The 22615-nt window shown below is 34.0% G+C and overlaps 1 protein-coding gene across 6 annotated transcripts; it reads left to right on the top strand.

Moving 5' to 3' along the window:
* Positions 1–4803: 4803 nt before the first annotated feature.
* LOC149571546 (Protein phosphatase 2C family protein) lies at positions 4804–17758 on the top strand. 6 transcript variants are annotated; one of them, XM_089813059.1, is made up of 11 exons: positions 4804–5098; positions 5278–5310; positions 5434–5672; positions 6283–6619; positions 8479–8650; positions 9074–9227; positions 9366–9429; positions 9570–9677; positions 9884–10009; positions 10209–10441; positions 17232–17758. In XM_089813059.1, the coding sequence occupies exons 4-11, from the start codon at positions 6377–6379 to the stop codon at positions 17446–17448; spliced, it is 1317 nt and encodes a 438-aa protein (XP_089669185.1). In that variant the 5' UTR covers positions 4804–5098; positions 5278–5310; positions 5434–5672; positions 6283–6376; the 3' UTR covers positions 17449–17758. The 6 variants fall into 6 exon arrangements, with proteins under 6 accessions (XP_089669185.1, XP_089669186.1, XP_089669187.1 ...); XM_089813060.1 differs by lacking the exon at positions 4804–5098 and having other exon boundaries at positions 5197–5310; XM_089813061.1 differs by lacking the exons at positions 4804–5098; positions 5278–5310 and having other exon boundaries at positions 5542–5748.
* Positions 17759–22615: the final 4857 nt, after the last annotated feature.

The raw sequence follows: 22615 nt of genomic DNA, 5'->3' as shown, positions 1-22615 counted from the left end.
ACTCTGGTTGTTGCTACTACTTATGTTGGTGCAACTTCCTTAGGTCACAAGAGCCTATCCACTCCTACTAGTTTTTCTTTTGCTCTGTACCAAGTTTTTGTTGAAATTACTTAACTTCCTCAACACTCTAGATGTTGTGTTGACAACTACCTTGGTAGAGTCCCCTTCTTCAAGGAGCCTAATGATAGTATCACATGGATAGTTGTTTGATGAAATAGGAAGACTATTCTTCAAACTCTTGCTCTTCTTCTCCTTTGACGTAAGTTTGGCCCTTATTGTTAGGGTTTAAACATTGTGCTTTATTTTTTGTTTTCACAGTCAAGAGTTGTTGTGCTAGCTATGCGTTGTTGATGGTTTGTAATCTCTCCTTTACGCCTTGGTTTTGTAAGGGTTGACCTTATTGTTAGGTTTCTTATTTATTAAAAACTATTAAAATTAATTACATTCTCTACACTTATAACAAGTATTTAACCATTATATTCAACAACCATTTAAAGATATTTCAACTTTAGTATTTTGTTGAAAGTCATTAGAATGATGTTAATTTTTTATTATAATTCATCTCTTTGATTAATTAACTATTTTTTGAAATACCTATTTTAAGAACACATGAGACCTACTAAGTTCGCAAATATGACAACCAATAGTTAAATTCTATATTCATCTTTTATTCATATTTCTTTTTTCAATCAATAACTATTAAACTATTCATATATATATATATATGCACACATATGTACACAATATATACACACACATATATGTATACATATGTATACATATATACATATGTATACATATATACATATGTATACATATATACATATGTATACATATATACATATGTATACATATATACATATGTATACATATATACATATGTATACATATATACATATACATACACACACACACACACATGTACATGTATATATAAACAAACAAACAAACATACATACATACATACCTACATACATACATATATATGTATGTATGTATATATACATGCACATATATGTATACATATGTATATGTATGTATACATACATATACATATGTATATATATGTATACATACATATACATGTACATATACATATACATATACATATACATATACATACAACATATATGCATATGTATATGATTACATATATGTTGTATATGTATATGTATACACATATATACATATACATATACACATACACATACACATACATCTACATATACATATATACATGTGGATATATGTATATGCATATATACACGTATATATGTGTATATGTGCATATGTTACATATATATATGTGTGTGTGTGTATGTGTATATATGTATAGAGTTGTTGTGCTAACTATGTGTTCTTGATGGCATGTAGTCTCTCCTTTATGCCTTGGTTTCGTAAGGGTTGACCTCATTATTAGGTTTCTTATTTATTAAAAAACTATTAAGATTAATTGCATTATCTACACTTATAACAAGTATTTAATTATTATATTCAACAACCATTTAAAGATATTTCAACTTCAATATTTTGTTGAAAGTCAATTTGAATGGTGTTAATTTTTAAAAATAATTAATCTCTTTGATTAATTAACTATTTTTTTTGAAATGCCTATTTTAAGAACACATGGGACCTACTAAGTTCCCAAATATGACAACCAATAGTTACATTCTATATTCATCTTTTATTCATATTTATTTTTTCTATCAATAAACTATTAAACTATTCACACACACATACACACATATGTATACATATGTCTATATGTATATGTATATATATGTATACATATATGTGTATACACACACACACACACACACACACACACACATATGCATACATATGTGTGTGTGTATATATATGTATATGTATAAGTATACATATGTGTTGTATATGTATACGTATACATATACATATACATGGATATATGTGTGTGTGTGTGTGTATACGTATATATGTATATACATATACATATACATTTATATACATATACTATATATATGTGTATATGTGTATATATGTATATATATATATATATATATATATATATATATATACATATACATATACATTTATATACATATACTATATATATGTGTATATGTGTATATATATATATATATATATATATATATATATATATATATATATATATATACATATACTGTATATATGTGCATATACACATATGCACATATATATGTACACACACACAAATGAAAAAGAAACTATATGAATGAAAAATTGTAAAGAATGCCCCAACTTTAACAACCAAATATAACTAGCACAGTTCAAACTTGTTGTTCAATTTTATACCTCTTGGTTTGAAAGAATGTCATCAGTGTAGATTTTTCTAATATAACTATGTGTTTTTAAGCTAAGCTAGAGCTTGTCATTCTGTTTTCTATGAATCTCTACATGTGCTCCTAAAACTTTGTTCAGAATGTTGAAGTAGGATTATAACATATCATAATTTCAAAATGCTAAGTGCAACTTTCTTCCTTTGATACGAATCTCAACAAATATAGTGTTAAATAAAAATAAATATTTACTATCAAATTCATAACTATTCCACGTCTTTGAATTAAAACTATTATAATTGGCTCAGCTTAGTCCGCTTTAAAGATATCCATAAACCTATGCATAAGACAGACCAAAAGGCACACAATCCTCAAATCACAACTAAGTCTTGGGCGGAGGGAAGGTATTAACTACTCTTGGACCCAAATGCCCATTGTGTATCTCATCTATCCATCAACTTCAAGGGTTTGATAGGCTAATCCCGTGTTGGTCTTGGATAGAGTTAGCAATTCATATTTTCCAGGCAAGAATTTAAAGGAAACCCACAAAATTTGGTATCAAAACCCTTAAACAAAAACAAAACAACATTCCTAACCAGTCTAATATAGATTTAAAGTTGTCGCATCTAATAATAGATTATTTCCAGAACCACAACCCATTTCCCCCTTAAGCATCTGGTTAGAACCTTATAAAGCATTCCACATACAAGGCTACATAAGCATTTCATATACAGAAAAGTTAACAAAACCAAAAGCAACCACATTTCTTGCATTTTTCACCCTTTTGAATTCAAAGATAAAACAAGTTTCAATGAATTTCTATTAATGAAAATAGGAACTTGTGACTTGATGCTCGTTTAATTTGCCTTGTCATGCTCTCTTCACCTCCACGCTTTTCAAGTCCAAACGAGTCTTCAAATCCCCCATCTCTCTCTCTCAATGCTTTCTTGTTCCTCCTTCAGCTGAACAATCTTCAAACCTATGTCCTCATCCTTCGAAAGCCTTTGGAATTCCTCTTCCAAATCATTTTATGCACCCAATTTTCCCCCAAATTGACTGCCCAACCCTTGAGAATGGTGATGACTAGACCTTCTTCGATGAATATAGTGAAGCAACTACTTTTGCCCTCACAGGAAACATTCATGTCCAAATTCCCAACTATCGACTTCCACTTTATGAATTCCATATGTGTTGAATTGTCAAACAAGGCTAGAAAAATTGCAGTGTTTTTCTAGTAGCGAGGGAGCAAATGCTGAGAAAAATGGTGTAGATCCTTCACCATAAAATTGTTATTTCCTGCACTCCATAACACAACACCGTCCATTGAGGAATCTTCTACCATTTCATAAGTCTTTGTAATAAATGGGGTTGCACTATTTCCCTCCATTTATTATCTATCCAAGTAGCAAAACTTTTTTTTTTTTGGCCTGAATCCTATCCTTGACGGCCATAGCGAGCGGCCTCCAAACCTATTTATACGGGACAACAAAAGATGACAAAATGAATGTCAAGGAATTTCTGGAACATAATGTTTTTCCAAGATTAGTTGTGATTTTTAACAAGAATACCATGGTGTGTAACTGACCCAACTAATTTGCCTTATCTGAAATAATGATTCATAAGTTGTATCTAACTAATTATGCTATCAAGAATTATTAAGTCAAAGTTCCACATTTATGATTTTTTTTTTTGTAAATCTACGTGGCAATACACATTGAGAATTTTGGCATATACAAGAGTGGGTTGTGACAAAAATAAACAAGACAAATAGATAAATCACTTCTCTTTTTCAAGATTGTACATTTGGAAAGAAGATGCAAGACAAATAGATAAATCACTTCTCTTTTTCAAGATTGCACATTTGGAAAGAAGATGTATACACACACACACACATATTCATATACATATGAATGAAAAATAAATAAGACAAATAGATAATTCACTTCTCTTTTTCAAGATTGTAGATTTGGAAAGAAGACATAAGACAAATAGATAACTCACTTCTCTTTTTCAAGATTACACATTTGGAAAGAAGATATCTCTCAATAAGAATATTCAAGTATTAGGTGAGAGAGTGAACTTTGACAAATTAGATATAAAATGGAGAAAACTCCCAAAAATGATAGACTGGCATAAATATAAAATGTAGAAAACAAAAATCAAAACCAAAATGAAGATTCAACCAAAACTTAACTTACAAAATACAAAATACAACAAAACTTAATTTACAAACAAAATGCAAAATACAAAATAGTGTTGACACCTATATCTAAAAAGAAGAAGACAATAACAATATGTTTCTTATATTTTTTACTGAATTTTGTGAAAATCCTTCCACAATTTCAATCTTTCCAAATTTTGAATTGTATAATACTACTCCACCTCAAACAAACCATTTAAAAAAAAAAAAAAGTTTATATTTTATAATACTACTCCCCTCAAACAAACCATTTAAAAAAAACAACAAAAAATAGTAAGTACTCCACTCCTTTGAGCTAAAAGTGCCCTGGACGTTTACGAGTTCAAAAGCTCCCTCGTGCGAGGTAAATAAAGTTTTCACGGGTCAATAAGGCAAGCAAGTGTGGCGATAAGGTTTGGCTATGATTTTTCTTCTACTCTCTGAACCAATCTCGCCTGTGCAAATCTTCGGTAGATATTCAAGTACAAAAAATGATGCCACACATCATTATCTCCATGACATTTCTGTTGTTTTGAAACTATCGGATGTTCGGAAGTTGGATCTCATGATAACATTTGGTGCCTGAAAACCAACCCTCAACTTGAGAAGAAAATTACAGGTTTGGTTTGACATAAACAATTTACCGCTCAGGCTAAGTAAAATTTTAGGGCTCACCGAGGTTCGAGCTCGGGACCTCTGGTTTATGGTCCGTTAAAAGTCTTTCTGCGTGCGTTGAAATTCTCGTACGCTTTTGAATTGTTCCACTAACATTTTCTTTATTTTGTATTTTCACAACAGCGAATCCAACGGCTGGGGGCGTGGATGTGTAAGGTTCGAATCTCGGTCAACTACCATTTCATCCAAATTTCTATTGTGTTTCAGTTTATTGACAGGCTTAAAATATAATATTATAAACGCAAGCATGACATTTGATGTGTTGTTATGATTTTTCAGCGGGCCACCCAGAACGCGCTGATTCGGATTGGACAGAGAAAATGACGTCTTCCGGGGATGTGATCGTTGCTGGCTGTTATTGATGGGGAAACCTGACGTAAAAGCTTGCTAGGGTTTGTTCTAGATATTTCTTTTCGCGTGACTTGACGGAAAACTTGAAGAACGCGGTATTGGTACGCGGGATTCCAAATTCGGGGCCGTGACAACTCCGCCTCACGAAGATTGCGCTAAGAGTTGGTGTAAGTTTCATTTTGTCAACAAACCCTTTCCATCAACACAAATATTAAATTCCGATGACAACGATATTAGCTCAATGTAAGGCGAATTCTCTCTGTTGCAGCATCTGTCAAGTATTTTTAATTGCTGATAAGGGATTGCCATACACAAATGTTTCGAAAATGTCAAACCGTTGGTATAACTTATTATTTACATTATCAACGTTGATTTAAGCTTCAATCTGGGAAGCTTTTTAATCTGTATAAAGATCCTCCCTCATAGATTGAAACTCACACTTGTTGCATAGGAAAATACAAATAAAATATTTCTGAAGCCTGGTCATCTCATTATTTACATTCTAAGCTTCAATCTGCAGAGGATGTTAGTCTTTGCAAAGATCCTTTTCCGTTGCTTAGAATTTACAATTGCGGGCTAGGAGATGCAAATAAAACGTGTCGTGAAATCTCATTGCTTGCATTTCTGAGTTTCAATGGGCAAAGGATGTTAGGCTCTACAAAAGGTCTTTTAGTATAGTTTCTTAAAAAGGAAAAGAATTTTTGTATCGGAAAAATAAATGAGAAGAATGTCTGGCACTAGCGATCTTCTATTTTCTTATGAAGAACTGTGTTGCAGGTGCCAATTCGGTGGTCGACATGAGACTCGTGGAAGGTAGCTTGGTAATTTCAAGGGAGGAATAGGAAGAGGTGTACTGATCGAAGGTTGGAGCATGAATGAGATTACGACAATGAAACATAGAAATGGCTCCGTTTCAGGGGAAGAAAGGAAACGGCAGCAGTTAGTTCCTTTGGCTTCATTAATCAGCCAGGAGATTAGGCATGAGAAGGTTAAGAGGCCCTGTATTAGGTATGGCCATGCCGCCCAATCCAAAAAGGGGGAAGATTACTTCCTAATCAAAACGGATTGTCAGAGGATCCCCGGAAATTCCGCTTCTACATTCTCGGTGTTTGGGGTAAGTACTTTTAAGATTGTTTGTATAAGGTTTTAGGCTTAAACGGGTGGACATTAGTAATTGTGATGTCCGTAGCACTTGCATGTTTGAGATTTGTATCCCAATGCACTTTGAATTTTCTACTTACCCTAGACCAAGCGATGTAGAGCTGCAGAGCACAATATTAGCGTACATTGTAAATTCCAGTACTCCACAGGGACGGTAACAGAGTTTCTGTGCACATGGAAAATCTGGCTTCTTAGAAGTGTTGAAGACCTATTTTGTGTTTCAGGGTTAGATTCTCGTCACTGGCATGCAAGATCTATAGCAGAAATGTGCTATTTAGGATGAAATGTTTTGAAATTGGTTCATACATGCAGACATGTTAATGAAACCTGAACTTTGAAGGTTTTGGACATTCTTATATTTTGAGGTCAGTTTGTGTAATAGAAAATTATTACTGAATTCAAGCTGGAAACGGTGTCTTAGTGTAACTTATTATCCAATTGTCTAATTTTGCTAAATTGGATGATAAATATGTGGTTCCCACTGTTTAGTATTTGTTATTTTACTTTTAATATTGATACATATTTAAGCCATAGGATGTAGTATTCCTAGAATCTTCGCAGGGTGTGTCACTACTGAACCTCATTGTTTCAGGGTTCTCCAGCTCTTCGCAAAGAGCTGGTGTTAACTCAAGAGGCTATTTGAGGTCTGAGAAAACATTTCTGGTATATCCATGTCGAGGAACATTATGAAATCTTAGAAAGTACTTGCTGAATAAAATCCAGCATCAGATGCAGAAAACTTTGTTGTTTTGCTCACATACATACAGTGGTAATTGAGATTGCTGGGTGGTGTGATGTTGATTTTTAAGGGCCATTAGAGATCCTCAAGTTGCAATATAATTGATTTATAATATTTATAGTGATCTGTCATGCCAAGAAGGTGCTTATAGCATTCTATAAGGTTGTCCTTGACTAGATTTGATCTTTCTGCTTGAGTATTTATTTGTCTAGTTCATGTTCTTGTGATTCTATATTCAAGTATCTCCACTTTCAATATTGTTTTCTGTTGTGGGATAATTTTTGGTTGCTCTTATTATTATATATATGATGTTTAATATATTATCTGAGGATTCTGCTATGGCCATACTAGTCATGAAAGGATCCTCACCAGCACCAACACATAAATTTACACTTCTGGTAATCTTAGTCAGAGGCATGGTAGAATAGTGCTTGTATGTATACAGAAACTTTAGTTTTTAAATTTTTCAAATATGTCTGTGGATCATTTTCTCCTGTACGATTATCATTGGTTGTTTGTTACTGGCTGTGAAGATAAGAGGGGAGTTTTGGCATCTTTTCTTTCCAAAAGAAAATATATTTCAACTCCTATTGCATATAATTGTTGGTTGCAAGCCCACTAACCTATGTCAAAACATATCCTGCACACATTCTTTAATCACTAAATCCACAGTTCATTTAATGATTTAATAAATATATAACTGGACTGTAGATGACAGTGGTAAAACTATGTTTGCAGTACTTTTACTTACTTGTGCAAACCCATCTACGTACACCCATACCCAACATCACACACACACCCAAACCCCCAGATATATAAAATTAGAAACTGGTGACTGGGTCAAAGTTCAAATTTAAAACTTGTTGTGTACTAAAGTGATAAACAATTGCGGTATGTTTACACATGTGAAAGGACATCCACATGCAAGTTCACACACAACTGCTCCCCCCTTATCCACCCACTCTTAAATGCATCTAGATCTCCAGACATGCACTCACTATGAACCACCCACACACATGCAAGTCAAATCAGAATCTAGACTGTGTTTTGAAATAGTATAACTATGGTTGCAGATATTTGATGGACACAATGGGGCTGCGGCAGCTATATATTGCAGGGATAACCTGCTCAGCCATGTAATGAGTGCCATGCATCCGGGTCTTAGCAGAGAAGAATGGTTACAAGCATTACCTCGAGCATTAGTGGCAGGATTTGTTAAAACTGATAAGGAGTTTCAGAGGAAAGGTATGGTCATATGCAGATGTGCTCAGAAATTCTATTTTTATATGCATCAATTATTATCAAAAGTCCCGTTGTTACTGTTTTGCTAAACAATGAAATTTAGATTTGACATGGTTAAATTATAAATATGTTAATCATCCTTGAGGAGGTATTTGTTTTTTTTTGATGAACACAGTCATTATGTCGCAAGTACATGATACTCACAAGTAGGAAAATATGGAACTTGGCAAATCAAACTTTTTGACGGACACAGTCATTACATTGCAAGTATTTAATGCCAAAACTAGGAAAATATGTAATAGGCTTAGAATTCAAATACACAATGCCTGTATTTATGGAAACATCTAATGCTTTAGTATTTGTATCAGTATTCTTAAATTATTTCTATGCTAAATGATGCCAATGTATTTGTGCGGGTTTTACCAGAAGAAACTTCTGGAACCACAGTTACATTTGTGGTGATCGATGGATGGACTGTTACAGCTGCTTCTGTTGGAGATTCTAGATGTATATTGGATTCTCAAGGTGGTTTAATCTCATTACTGACAGTTGATCACAGGCTAGAGGAAAATGCTGAAGAGTGAGTACATTGTTTTACAATTATTTGCAATTGTTACAAATTATTGCTGTATGCTTATAGAACATGACAAACTGAAGATGCAAATAGATAATATACACCAAATAAACAAGATATCGTAAACACCATTTTATTGTGCAGGAGGGAACGTGTCACAGCTAGTGGAGGTGAAGTTGGAAGGCTGAGTATTGTTGGTGGTGCTGAGGTAACAATTATTTGGAAATGAGATTATGTCAAAATGAAGACTGCTTTATGTTCCATACAATTTTTTTTCCTGTTGCATTGATTTGGAATTGGTAAATTCCATTGAAGTACTTAACATCTGCTTCCAAATTGCAATTCCAGGTTGGCCCTTTACGATGTTGGCCTGGAGGTCTTTGCCTTTCAAGGTCAATTGGAGACATGGATGTCGGCGAATTCATTGTACCAATACCTTATGTTAAACAAATTAAGGTGAAACATCATCCCACTCTCTTATTGACATTGACCTATGCTTTTCCACGTACTTCTTGGGCACTTTCTTCATATGTCTATGTATAAAATATTGTTATGTAGAAAATACATGACAATCCTCCCAGTAAATTACAAACATACTATAATCATTTTCAATGTACATAGTGTGGTTTTCTATTTTCTAACATACACCATTCATATCAAAGCTTTCAAATGCTGGAGGAAGGCTTATCATTGCTTCTGATGGTGTGTGGGATGCATTATGTTCTGAAAAAGCTGCAAAGGCCTGCAGAGGACTGCCAGCTGAGCTTGCTGCAAGACAAGTTGTCAAGGTAAACTATTGGCCTAGATCTCTACTGCTGAAAAGTAAAACCTGTTGGCCAGTTGCAATAACATTGTCACTGTTTATGATAATTATTCTTGGACTTGCAGATAATTATATTTGTTCCTTTATGAAGTTGTATTTTGAAATATTTATATTACCTTTTTGAATCCCCCCACCCTTTTTGTATGACTTCCATGTATTTTCAGGAAGCATTGAGGTCAAGAGGTTTGAAAGATGACACAACATGTATTGTAGTTGATATTATTCCACCAGATCACTCTGCTCCCATTTCGTTACCTCCTAAGAAGCAAAACAAGATAAGATCATTTATATTTAGAAAAAGATCCCGAGATTCAATGAATAAGCTGGCTAACAAGCTTTCTGCACTGGGAATCGCGGAGGAACTCTTTGAAGATGGTTCAGCAATGCTTGATGAAAGGTTAGCAGTTTTTATTAATTTCCCCACAAATAATTAAATTTTATTTTTTCAATTGATTGACATTAAGAGTGGCTCTGGTTTGTGATGCTATATGGTCTCAAAATGATAATAAAGATATTCATTTCTTTGACATCACGTCAAAGAGTTAGGTTGTAGTGGTTGATGGCAGTGTTTGTCATCTGGAAGCCACATTATCAAATTCTTACTGTTACATAACACATTGTATTCACTCTGTTAATAGATAATGACATCAATCAAATACAGGAAATGAGAGATTCTGTGCTTTGCAATGGTTGGTTTATCATGAATCCATTCATCAATTTATCAATTTTACTTTTTGTTGGCCTTAAGTTTCATGAGAATTTCTGAGGGAAACCTGTTGCAACCCTCAAGGATCACCCAATATACCGCAGATCTGTCTGCACTTGTATGGATATTATAAGATCCTGTAGGGGGTCTGTAATGGTTGATGCTTACAGGGTTCCATTAAATGTTCAGAGTAGGGAATTTCTTTTCCCTCTGGACATGATAAGAGTTAAATTTGTGGGGACAAGGAAGAAGAAAGAACTTTTGAAGAGCTTAAGCAACTATTTTATACAACTGCCGTAATAATTTATATTGTGTAGTTTTTGTTTGAGATATTAGTGGATGTAGGGTCATGGCAGGAGTACAAAAAATCTGTAGCTTATGATCCAGAGGCCTTTAGCAAGCAATGCAAAGCTGCACCATGTGAAAAAAAAAAAGGATGTACATAACTTTACAGTTCATGATCTTGTGGACGTGCTCTCTGTGAATGAAAGATGATCTTTGAAATAAGTCATTGTTGCATTTCCACTTCTAGGTTAACAATTTTGTTTCAAGTTTGAGTTCACAGGTTTTGGCAAAATGTAAACTTTGTTGGTCAACCCATAGAAAAACATAAAATAAAAAATCATAACATACACATTCTAGAAAGATAAAAGCAGGAATTAAGATAACTGTTCAATGTTAAAATGATTTTTCATTGTTATTTTGCATCATCACATCATTATTGAATTATTAAAATAAATCAAGGATATTTAGGGTACAGGTATGGGTACTACCATTTTTCAAAATAGGGGATAGGGTTACTTGGGCACGTCAGTTTTTAAAATATAATTTAACACTTACAGGAAATCTGAAAATTAGTCATGACAATGGTTTTTCAAAACTTGAACAGTGGTAAAATTTGCAGATGTAATGTATTGTTTTCAGTTTCAGATTTACAATATGTTTGATATATGCTAAATGTTTAGATGCATAACAGAGAAGGCAGAGTTTAAACATGAACAAGAAGATCATAAATCATATAACAATGACATATTGCAAATGATAAACTTCTGACTTGAGCAGTGATAAAGTTTACTGTTAATCAGTATTCTATCAAAGTTTCAAACTGATTACGTATTAATTGAATTAAGGTTGATAAATAACAAGCTGATCTGCAAGCAAAAACCGAAACAAAAATTAGAAATCTTAATCGAGGTCCTTAGCTATGATGCTCTCCATCGAGTACCTGGTACTTGGGTACGTATCCCAGGGGTGTGGGTATGCGTACCCATGCAACCTGGAAATAAATAAATAATAAAACTAAAACATTAATATATAATAATGCAACCTAGAAATAAATAAATAATAAAACTAAAACATTAATATATAATAATAGAACCTAGAAATAAATAAATAATACAACTAAAACATTAATATATAATAAATTTGGGGTTATGCCTTTTAGAGCAGTGGCTGAAAACTTGAAACACTTGGTGAGACTGCCACCAAAGTTCAAACATCTGCTGGGCTATTGTGCTCACAGGCTTTGTGCCTACTGGGCCATTGTGCTTGTGGGTGTGAATTTGTTGTGTGCTTGGCAGCTTAATAGGCTGCTATTTAACACACTATTGTTTGCATTTGCCCTAATGGAATCCCTTGCAAATCAGTTGGGGTACAAACAGGACCCAGATCTGGGCATGGTAGGGGATGGATCGGTAACCTAATTTTATTTAAAATAAAATTTAAGAACACTAGGCAGGTTCCTTAACTGCAGTACTGGTGGCTTTTTAAGATATCAAATTAGGGTTTCAGAGGGTTTGCCTGCTGGTGGAATTGACATGTAAACGCCACATTGACTCTAGAATCACCTGGATACAATTCCATACGATTCCGTCTGTTGAAAATTGAACTCTACTCATTTCCACATTTTAAGTGGCAACGGCTGTGATTTCCCAGCTAAATCATACCTAGAAATGCACAGGTTTTATGCTGATTTGATAATGTAGAGCTTTCAATGTATAGATGCTTCAGAGAGCCTGTAGATTGAGTCAGGAATGTGTTTAGAGCTCACAAAGGCAGAAGAGTTGTGTTCTGCAGATCTTTTTTGTTCTAAAAGTGTATGTGAAGTTCTACTATCGGATGTGGCTTAAATGACGGGGAATGCCACAATGAGACATCCCAATGTCTTGTCCACTTCCAAATATTTTTTTCACATCTCTGAAATGCATTTAAGGTTAACATTAATGTGAATGTTTAATTGTTAATGTGTTTCATCTGGGGAACCATAAAGACTACAGGAAACAATTACTTTGTTTTGGTTCTTCACTAAATGTAAAACTTTGCTTGCAGAATTCAGAATGAAATAGGTATGTTTTATGCTTTTAGCAGATCATTAGAGCCATGTCAAAATCATTTTTCTAATGGTGCCAATGCTCTTCTACTGCCTTCTACTGCAATGTTTGAGATCCTTGATCGGCAAGGTCCATTGCTTTTGAGATTTGACTGACCGAAATGAAGTTACTTCTTTCTCATATTTAACTTTTGTGGTCTGAAATTCTGCTATCATTTCAAGTGCTCTTGAAATATGGTTTCTTTGTTTTTGGGTGTCACCAGCAGAGTAGATATCAGAGATTGGTGAAATCTCAGAAATCAGTCGGTTTTCTTGGTTTGTGCTTTAAGGGAAGCCAGCCTGTTGTCACCAATCCTCCCAAATTCCTGAAATTGAAACCACTTCATGTTAAGAGAAAATTCATTGCATTTTCGTGGTTTGAGTTTCAAATTTTATATAATTTTGTTTAAAAATCTGGTTTTGTATATTGGCTTTTTGGAGTTAGTTTTCTTCCTTTGAATGATTCTTTATTTGTTTATGACATATGTACTGTGTTTGTAGTCTCTTTTGTAATCCATAGTTTATTGAAGGCTTTTGACTTCAAGTCTTTTACATCTTATGGTACTATCACTGACTTTTGAATATTTGAGCATGTTGAACAACATATGACAAGTGTCATTATCCCATTTACCTTCACGTTTATGAAGAAGATATAAATTAAACAAAAGAACAAGCAAACCAAATGTTATTTGATTGCATGAGATCAGAACAAGTATCTTTATCCTGTGCTCTCTCAATTCTGCCCTAATCCCCAAGCCCGTGCAAACATAAATAAATGCTGGAGGAACTGAAGCACTAAAGTTGCATGGCATGGGAAAAAGTTTCTTGACCCCATGCCTTATTCGATATTAACAAACTACAGTATGCTCAGTCTCCACACCATGCGTTTTTCGATATTCATAAAAATGTTGTTTTAATCTTTTATAAAAACAATGTTAAAAGAGTCATTTATAAATGAAAGGTAGGGCAGGGTGGCAACTCAAAGATACCTAGTAGAAAAAAAGATCTGAAGATATGTTGTCTTACAAAGGAATGCAAGGAGTTTAAACCAGAAGGCTACATTTCGGGGACCAGCATATACAGAAAACTTTAGTGCGGAGCAACAAACATAGGATACAGTTCCTTTGCAAGATCCTGTGGGTTTTGCCACCGTGGTCAACCCACAGGTAGTGTCTGAGATGATGCTACATTTACAGAATGGATAAAATCCCATTTCAGCTATAACAAGCCTAATGCAGATCCATTTTATCTTGTATTAGCAATTACATTTTCAGTGTTCTCTGACTTTTCTGTCAATAGATATGCAATTCCCACCCGTTTACAAAATACCATTTAATTGTGACTAACGCTCTACTTGAAAATGGAGAATCAATTTCTTACAGAGTTACTCAGTTCGTCCACTTTTAACATCAATTCTTCGAAATAATTTTCTATCTACAGAAATATTTTCGACTGTATCGCACACAAGCATGGCAATCCCTACTGCACAAGTAGGACTATATTGTGCACATTCTCACAGTTAGTGACTTTTATGGCTTGACTTCCCATATTTTTGTCATCTTTTGATTTTTTTCTCAATTTCTGTACTACAGTTTCCTTAAAGGACTCGCAACTTTCTTCTTGGGCATGAATTTAGATTTTGCAAATTTTGACATTTTTAGTCCTATTCTTTGCAGTGTATAGTAACACTTGTAATCTTCTTCAGCACAGAGAGAAACTGCGATGTGGATTGTAAAGATGGAAAAACTTGACTGACATCAATTGCTATAGAACCAAACACTCACTAGGTTAAAAAAATAAAAAATACAAAGACTGGAAAACAAAACAAGTGAGCACAATATAAAAGATAAAAAGGCAAGTAATTTATGAAATTAAGAGCAACTCTGGTTGAGTATTGACAAAGAGGCTCCTCAATCTCTCATTTGAGGTAATTTAGCAGTTGGTGAAGGTATTGACATGGAAATATGGATTTTGGGTGAGGTAGATGGCCCTCATAGGGCATTATACCTTGCATGATGCCTCTTATAATTCTTGAAAACAGGATTGCAAGATGTATTCTATAGAACCCAAGTCAGTTTTTAAGTGATTGAAAGATGCAAATTTCAATGTTAAACATGTCCAAGAGATCAGTACCAAACAAAGATCTCAAGGAACACAACAAATAGGGGAGAGGAGCTAGTATGTGCCACCCTAACTTCACACTTCTCAAATTCCTATCTGGAAATTTCAAATTACTCTCAATTTTATAAAGCAGTTTACTTTTCAAGACCCCTAATTAAAAACTATATTTTCAAGCTCACATTATCAGATATGATGCACATCAGCATGCTTTCTTGTGAAGTGTCCAATATGGTCCACAAAAGTGATACGCCCATAGGTGTGCACTAAGTCATGTTTAATGGTGTGCTGATGTGGCTGTACATGAGTGGTTGTTTCTTGAAATTTAGAGGGATCTTTTTGGGAATATGTATTGATGGGTCATTTTTAGTGCACCTCTATAGGTCTATTTTGTTCACCTACTGGGCTATTCTGTTCACCTTCTATAGCATTTATTGTACCCTGCTGATGTATTGGCTTCTCATCTCTACTGTTACGGAAGGGCAATATGACATTGTAAACAAAAAAACATGTAGCATTATGGACAAAAGTACAAAGAAGACAAGTGTACAGCACAAGCTTAATGCATCAAAGCAATGTAGATATTGCAGTTACAGGGAGGCTACAGGGAATAGGTAAGATGCAAGGACACTATAATAGACTGACTGTGGAGTTACAATTCAGAGCTTTGGCTTGTAACATGATGGCAACACAGAAGAATCAAGTAATGGTACTGCGGTTAGAGAATTGGTACTTACTCAAAGATGACACATGAATAGTGTTGAAGAATGAGGTCAATGACAGAAAAATTAAGAAAAATATTGTTTCACTTCATAAAAGTGAATAAGGCTCGTATTTGTTTCTAGGTTGGTTTTTGGTCAAATTTATGGCAAGTCATTTAGAGATAAACGCTATGGGATTTCCACAATCCATTTCTAATGCAAATATTATAGATAATTTGCAAAGAGGAAACTGAAATTGAATAACTGTCTCTGAAATTTATTGCATGTTCATTTTATTTTGGGGTTTGTAAGAGACATAAGAGATAGGCATAATTTTTGAAGTTTTAACTTTTAAAGAAGTCAATCTGTTTTTCTGTAGGCATAATTTGATGAACAATATATGTCAATTATAGACATTAGGTTTCCAACTTTCCAGAGTACATGTTTATGAACAATATGTGTCAACTTTATATTTTAAAGCAATTTCAGGTCTGGTCCATGCTATTTTTGGGTTTGTTTTAGTTGGTGATCGACTAATTTAGATTTTCTGTTCATCGATATCAGGAAATCAGAATTTTTATATACTGTTTACTTGAAATTTACTTGATCTTTGTACTTGTTTTTGAACTATTTGCAAGGATATATTAAGAAGACGGATTTTTCTCTGTTAGAACTCATATTATCCAGGATTTAAGCTGAACATTCATAATTAAGCCTGCTTGAGGTTGTGATTAATCTGGAGTCATGTCATTCTAGTTAGATTCTAAATCTGATCAATACAGCAGTGTCCAAATAAGTTCAATTTTTATGGGTTTGCCTAATAAATGTTTATAAATAGCCATTGGCTTAAGTTTAATGATCTCAAGTCAAGGTGAATTTTGTTATTTAGTTTGAAGTTTTGAACCCGAAAACAGGACGTTTTTTATACCTTACTGTTCTACACATCCAGTGGTCAATACTGCACATAACTTCCAGCATGCATGCTAATGATTCCATGGGCTTGGAGCATGTTTTATGTAAACAGGGATGCCATGATGCCATCATTCATATATGGCTAATAAGCACTCTGACTTTTGGTTTTATTTGTATTCACCCATACTGTTCCTTGTAAATCTCATTCTGATTGAACAAATTTTACCTTGAAGCTGGTGGGGAGTGTCTCTATTGATATACTTCATGTTGATTACTCATTTATCTTGACATGAAAAGATATTTGGCTATCCTGAAAGCAATTCAAGGTCTTATTCTGTACCACACAGATATCTGGTGTTTCTAATTGATTATTTATTTGCAGGTTGGGATCAGAATCATCAATGCTTGCAACATCAGGTTTATTCACCTGTGCTGTTTGCCAGGCAGATCTAGCTCCAAGTGAAGGAATCTCTGTGCATGCAGGGTCTTTTTTCTCAACTAGTGCTAAGCCTTGGGAAGGTCCTTTTCTTTGTGCCGATTGTCGACAGAAAAAGGATGCAATGGAAGGAAAGCGTCCTAGTGGAGTAAAAGTGGCATAACTATTTGTAGATTTAAAAGTGCGGATGAGCTTGATTTAGATTCCTTGAGCCACCCCTATTCTTAATTCTAGTCTATGCTTTTAGAGCATGGTTTATGATTTTATTTTCTTCAATTTGGCAGCTAAGAGTTCATAATTCTTTTTTGGGGAATGCATTTGCTGTTCTCTTGTTTTTGGGAGTAGCATTGCAACTCCTGTTTTGCCGATCCATTGATCAACATGTTATGTGGAGGGGACTACTCAGATGTATTAACCATTTATCTTTGTGCATTTGTATCTAATATTAGTAAATAAAGAGCGGTTCTTCAAAATATTCTGTACTTGGAAAATCCAGGGGACCTCTTTTTGTAGTTACAACCTTACTAGATTAAACTGCGTGTTGAAGTTACATTCAGTACGTTAAAATAATTCTGTAAAGCTGGATTGCAATATCAAGCTACAACAAAAGCCTAAAAGTAAAAGGTGGTTATGCTGGAACATTTCTTACCGTGCAATTATTTGACCTGCGTGGATGAACAGACAATTCTGACACGCCTTAGATATATTGAAAACTGAGTAAGGTTGTCATTGAAACTGGAAAATGACACTAGTCTAAAGTTGTTTCTACTTGGCAGGATAAAGCCCATCCGAAGAGCTCATGGAAAGTATGTTATTCAATCATATACTTATAAAAAATATTCTCTATATATACTGAGCTACAATAAAAGATCTCGTACATGGACGGAAATTCTTTGGTCTGGCCACTTTACACTTAAAAAAGGCCAGAAGTTTCCTTTCTGGTCCAAAAAAAAGTTTATATAAGTAGCATTAAAATAACGTTTTTATTATTCAGAAAATTATGCAAAATAATATAGTTAGAAAATAATTAATTGTGTCTGTGGGCTCCTGTTAAAGTTAAAGATTATGCCATTTAAAGCGGAAGATGGTAAAACAAATTGTGAATCTCTATGGTAATCAAGGTCATAATGGTATAGGTCAAACCTCTCTATCCCTATAAGGAGGTACAAGTCAAAGAAAGCCATAAGTTTATCCAGAAAGCTGAATGAAAAAGGTTACATATACATGAGAGTTATATTATGCAAAACCTCAGATGAATACATACTTATGAGTGATGCATAAATTTGAGGACTGGGCATGCGATGGGTCAGCAAAACGGTGTTTTATATTAGATTATTTTTTTGTCCAAGCTGATAAGCTGCAGTCATTACATTAGAGAGATCGGTCTTAAAGCTATCGTGAACTATCAAACATTAAAGTTGCATGGAGAATGCCAACACAATCACTTAATACATGGCAGACAGAAAGTAAACTGTAATCGTAATCAAGGGAGTCAAAGAAATATTGGCATCCACGAAAGGTAACACAGATTAAACAAGTGACACTATCGAGTATATTTTCTTGTGTTAGCTTTCATTATCATCTTGAACACACGGAGCAGAAGGTAAACCTCCAAAGTAAACATATAATCACAATATTAAAGAATCAAAATTAAATCTGATTATATAATTTTAAAATAAAATATCACCGCGCCGACTCCTTTAGCATTAAAAATATAATCAAAATATTAAAGAATCAAAATTAAATCTGATTATATAATTTTAAAATAATATCATGACACCATTCTTTTAGCATCGATAAGAGGTAATGAGTAATGATGATTAAGAAAATATCACTGGAGAGTGTAATTTGCTGATGGAAACCAAAAAGTATATCTTAAAAACATAAATGCAGTCATAACTCTAAGAAGTCAAATTATGCCCAGACATAAAATAAAACAAAACAAAACATCATATTACATTATATCCTTTAGTATTAACAAGTGGTAACAATGATTGTCACTGTTCAACATAACTTTTGGTGGTGGCTTTCATAAAAAAAATTCCTTCTTCTATCTCATTCAAGTTTCAAATTTTTTTCTGATTCTACATGTATTTGGATACAAGCGAAGCGTACTTTACGTATGATTCTACACGGGTTTGCATATATTATGCACAATTCTATATCAATAAATAAGGTCTATGTTATGATAAAGCCTAAAGGAGTTCTATATTGTGAAAAAGCATGTGTATGATTTATAAATTGAAAGGCATCGAATGAGATGGGTCAAACAAAAAACTCAACTATGTAGTGTTGAGCGGTTGTTTTGCATGATGCTAACAGTAGAAATTCTATCGAATCTCTCTCTTGAAAAGCGGATCAATGACCAACTCCAAGGTTTCAAATGAGTGTTTTTCAATTAGTTGGGTAACTCAATTGAGGATAAATGTGAATGTTCACAAGGAGATCTTTTGCTAGTATCTACCAATTTGCACAACTTTGCTGAAACGTAATCACAAAACCAATATATTTTTCTATTTTCTATTTTATGATCAATGCAATTTCTAACCAATCCAACTATTCAAATTCCTATTTTAACCAAGTGTTTTGAAAATCAAATGATGAAGATAGAGTAATGAGAGATTTAAAGCAAATTACTAAAAGAGAAATCCCTAATGGACATAAGCCAAAGTAACAACACGTCTGCAAATTAAATTATCAAAAGGGTTTAGTAAGAAACCAATGAAATTAGGAGCAACACTTCCTCAACTCTACAGATGCAATCATCGATGAAAACTTTAATAAAAATTGAAAAATGTTTCATGTTTCATCAAATTGCGAGGCCACATAAAGTGCACTCACACGAGACAAAACACTAAGTAAGAACAATAGTGATCTTTTCTCCAATTCGTCACAACAACGAAATTCGTTAACATAAGACAAATACCAGAATAAAAAGATCGCACAATTATAACACTGTAATAAAACCATTAGCTCTATTATTATTTATGAACATGCATTCACAAAAATAATAAACTTCAATAAGATTTACCACTCAAAATGAGAGCACCATTAGCATATATTATTGTATCAACATATTGGGTTGGAGTACATTTTACATCCATGTATTTAAAAGAAATCCTCTCCTCTTGTATTAGGAGTGGTAGCTCTTCTAATGCAAACTCATGCTAAAAAACTAATAAAATAAAACTAATTACATACAAACTAACTCTCTAAATGGTGCTATGGAGGTCTCTGCCCTTGTTTATATCAATTGATGGGTGCATGAGCCTTTACATGACTTAAAACAATAAAAGAAGAAGATAAGAAGAGAAGTCATGAGATGATCTGAAAGTTATTGAGACTTCTTAAAATGCAAGCTTGGCCTACTCAAGGTGTTTCTAGGAGTTAAAATGTCGTAAAAACACATTTTTGATGCATGGAATGCTAAAAAATAACAATCGGTAGTTAATTGTCAACTCACTACTTCTTCAAAATTGTTAGCGAACCTCTTGATTTGGTGCACCTTTGGAAAGTGCAAATTTGAAAAAGTCCACCTCTAAAAAACACACCTTGATGATAGGACCAAAAGTGAGAATTTTTCTAACTCCACAATTTTCCAAAGTGAGAATTTTTCTAACTCCACAATTTTTCAAAGCTAGAATTTTTTGAACTCCACAATTTTTCAGTTTCCATCATTTGGGTTTTGTTGACCTTCAACCAAATTGATGTGTGGATGTTCCCCTTTAAACTTTTGGATAGCGGAGGTGATTTCTTGAGGATTTAACAAGTTTGAAGCTTCATACTTTACCCTCACTTCCTTGTGGAAATATAAAGTGTGACTTCTTGGGCATTCCTCGGAACTTGAAAGTCATGGGTTTGAGTGTGATCTTAGCTATTGTAGAAGACATTGAAGCCATGGTAATGTTGAACACCTCTGGATGTTTTAAATATGCACACCTGTGCATCTTTAGAGACAATTCATTCACCAGATTTTAAAATTGCGCAACTGCGCACCTTCACACCTCTGCACCTACACACTTGCACACCTTCAAGGAAGTGCGCAAGGTGCTCAGTTCACCAAAAAATCAAAGTTCTTAGTTTTGAAAATGATTTTTGAGTTTTGCTCAAATGATGTCTAGGACCATTCTTGTGTACTTATTTTGCTCTTTTTGATGATTCAGGCCCATTTGCACACCTTGCACACTTATGCACTTTGTTCTTCAAAACTTGTATAATTGCACACTTGCGCACCTTAGCATGTTTGGGACCTTACAAATCTTCAAGACTTTAAAATTGTGCACCTTCACACATGCACACCTTTTGGAGTCCTTTGACTTATGCTTATTCAAAATTGCAAAAAATGCAACATCAAAAAGTGCACCTCCAAAAAGCACACCTTGTGAAAAATGCATCTTGTAAAAAAATCACTTTCAAAAAGTGCACCTCCAAAAAGTGTGCCTATTCACCCAAAAATTAAAGTTCCCAGTTTTGAAAATGGTTTCGGGGTTTTTCTCAGATGGGGTCTGGGAGCACCCTAGTGTACTCATTCCTGATCTTTTTGATGATTTATGCCATATTTATAGTCCAACATTGCCAAAGAGTTGTAACTCCTATCTAAAATCCCAAGGTGCCTGTATTGAATATGCACATGCAATACCGTGGTAATTGTTTTTGCTATGGATGATGAGGATGCCATGATGACCTACACAAAAGATAAACATCAACATACTAGTGCTAGGGGGTAAAAATGATGCTAAATGACCAAACTCTTTAAGCCAAACTACAAATTTCCACTCCCTGAGGCACCTTATAAGATACACTATTCTAAGGAACAAGTTTCTGTGCGCCAAAAAAAATGGGGTTGCCATTTTCGAAGTAAAAAATGGGGTTGCCATTTGTGGAACCACAACAAATAGCTTTGACAAAAAAAGAAATAACAAAGACATTTCTTTATCAACAAGCAATTTTTGAATCCATATCAAGTTTGCAACTTGACTCCAGATGTCACTGGTGGCTTTTGAGAACTTCAAACAAGAAACTCAAACTTTTCAATTTTTACGCTTAGTGTGTGTTTAGTGTCTTAATTCCCTTGATGCTCCTAAGTGCTAATCAACATGACTGTGCAACAACATAGAAACAAATCTTATGCTGATTGGTGAGAGTTTGGGAAATCCCCATCAACAAATTTCAATCACCATATGACCAGATGTGAAAAACCATTTAGAGGGCTCTTAATGAGTCATCAATTACTTGTCTTTTGTATTTCTAGTGATCCATTTGTCAACTTCGCGAAGCTTGTGTGTTTCCACTTGATTCTTCTATGAAACTTTTGTTCATTTGAACTGAGC

Source organism: Cupressus sempervirens, chromosome 2 (genome assembly GCF_028749045.1).
Source record: "Cupressus sempervirens isolate cs-2001-9-10 chromosome 2, ASM2874904v1, whole genome shotgun sequence".
Taxonomy (NCBI): domain Eukaryota; kingdom Viridiplantae; phylum Streptophyta; class Pinopsida; order Cupressales; family Cupressaceae; genus Cupressus; species Cupressus sempervirens.
This window is presented reverse-complemented; position numbering and strand designations above follow the sequence as displayed.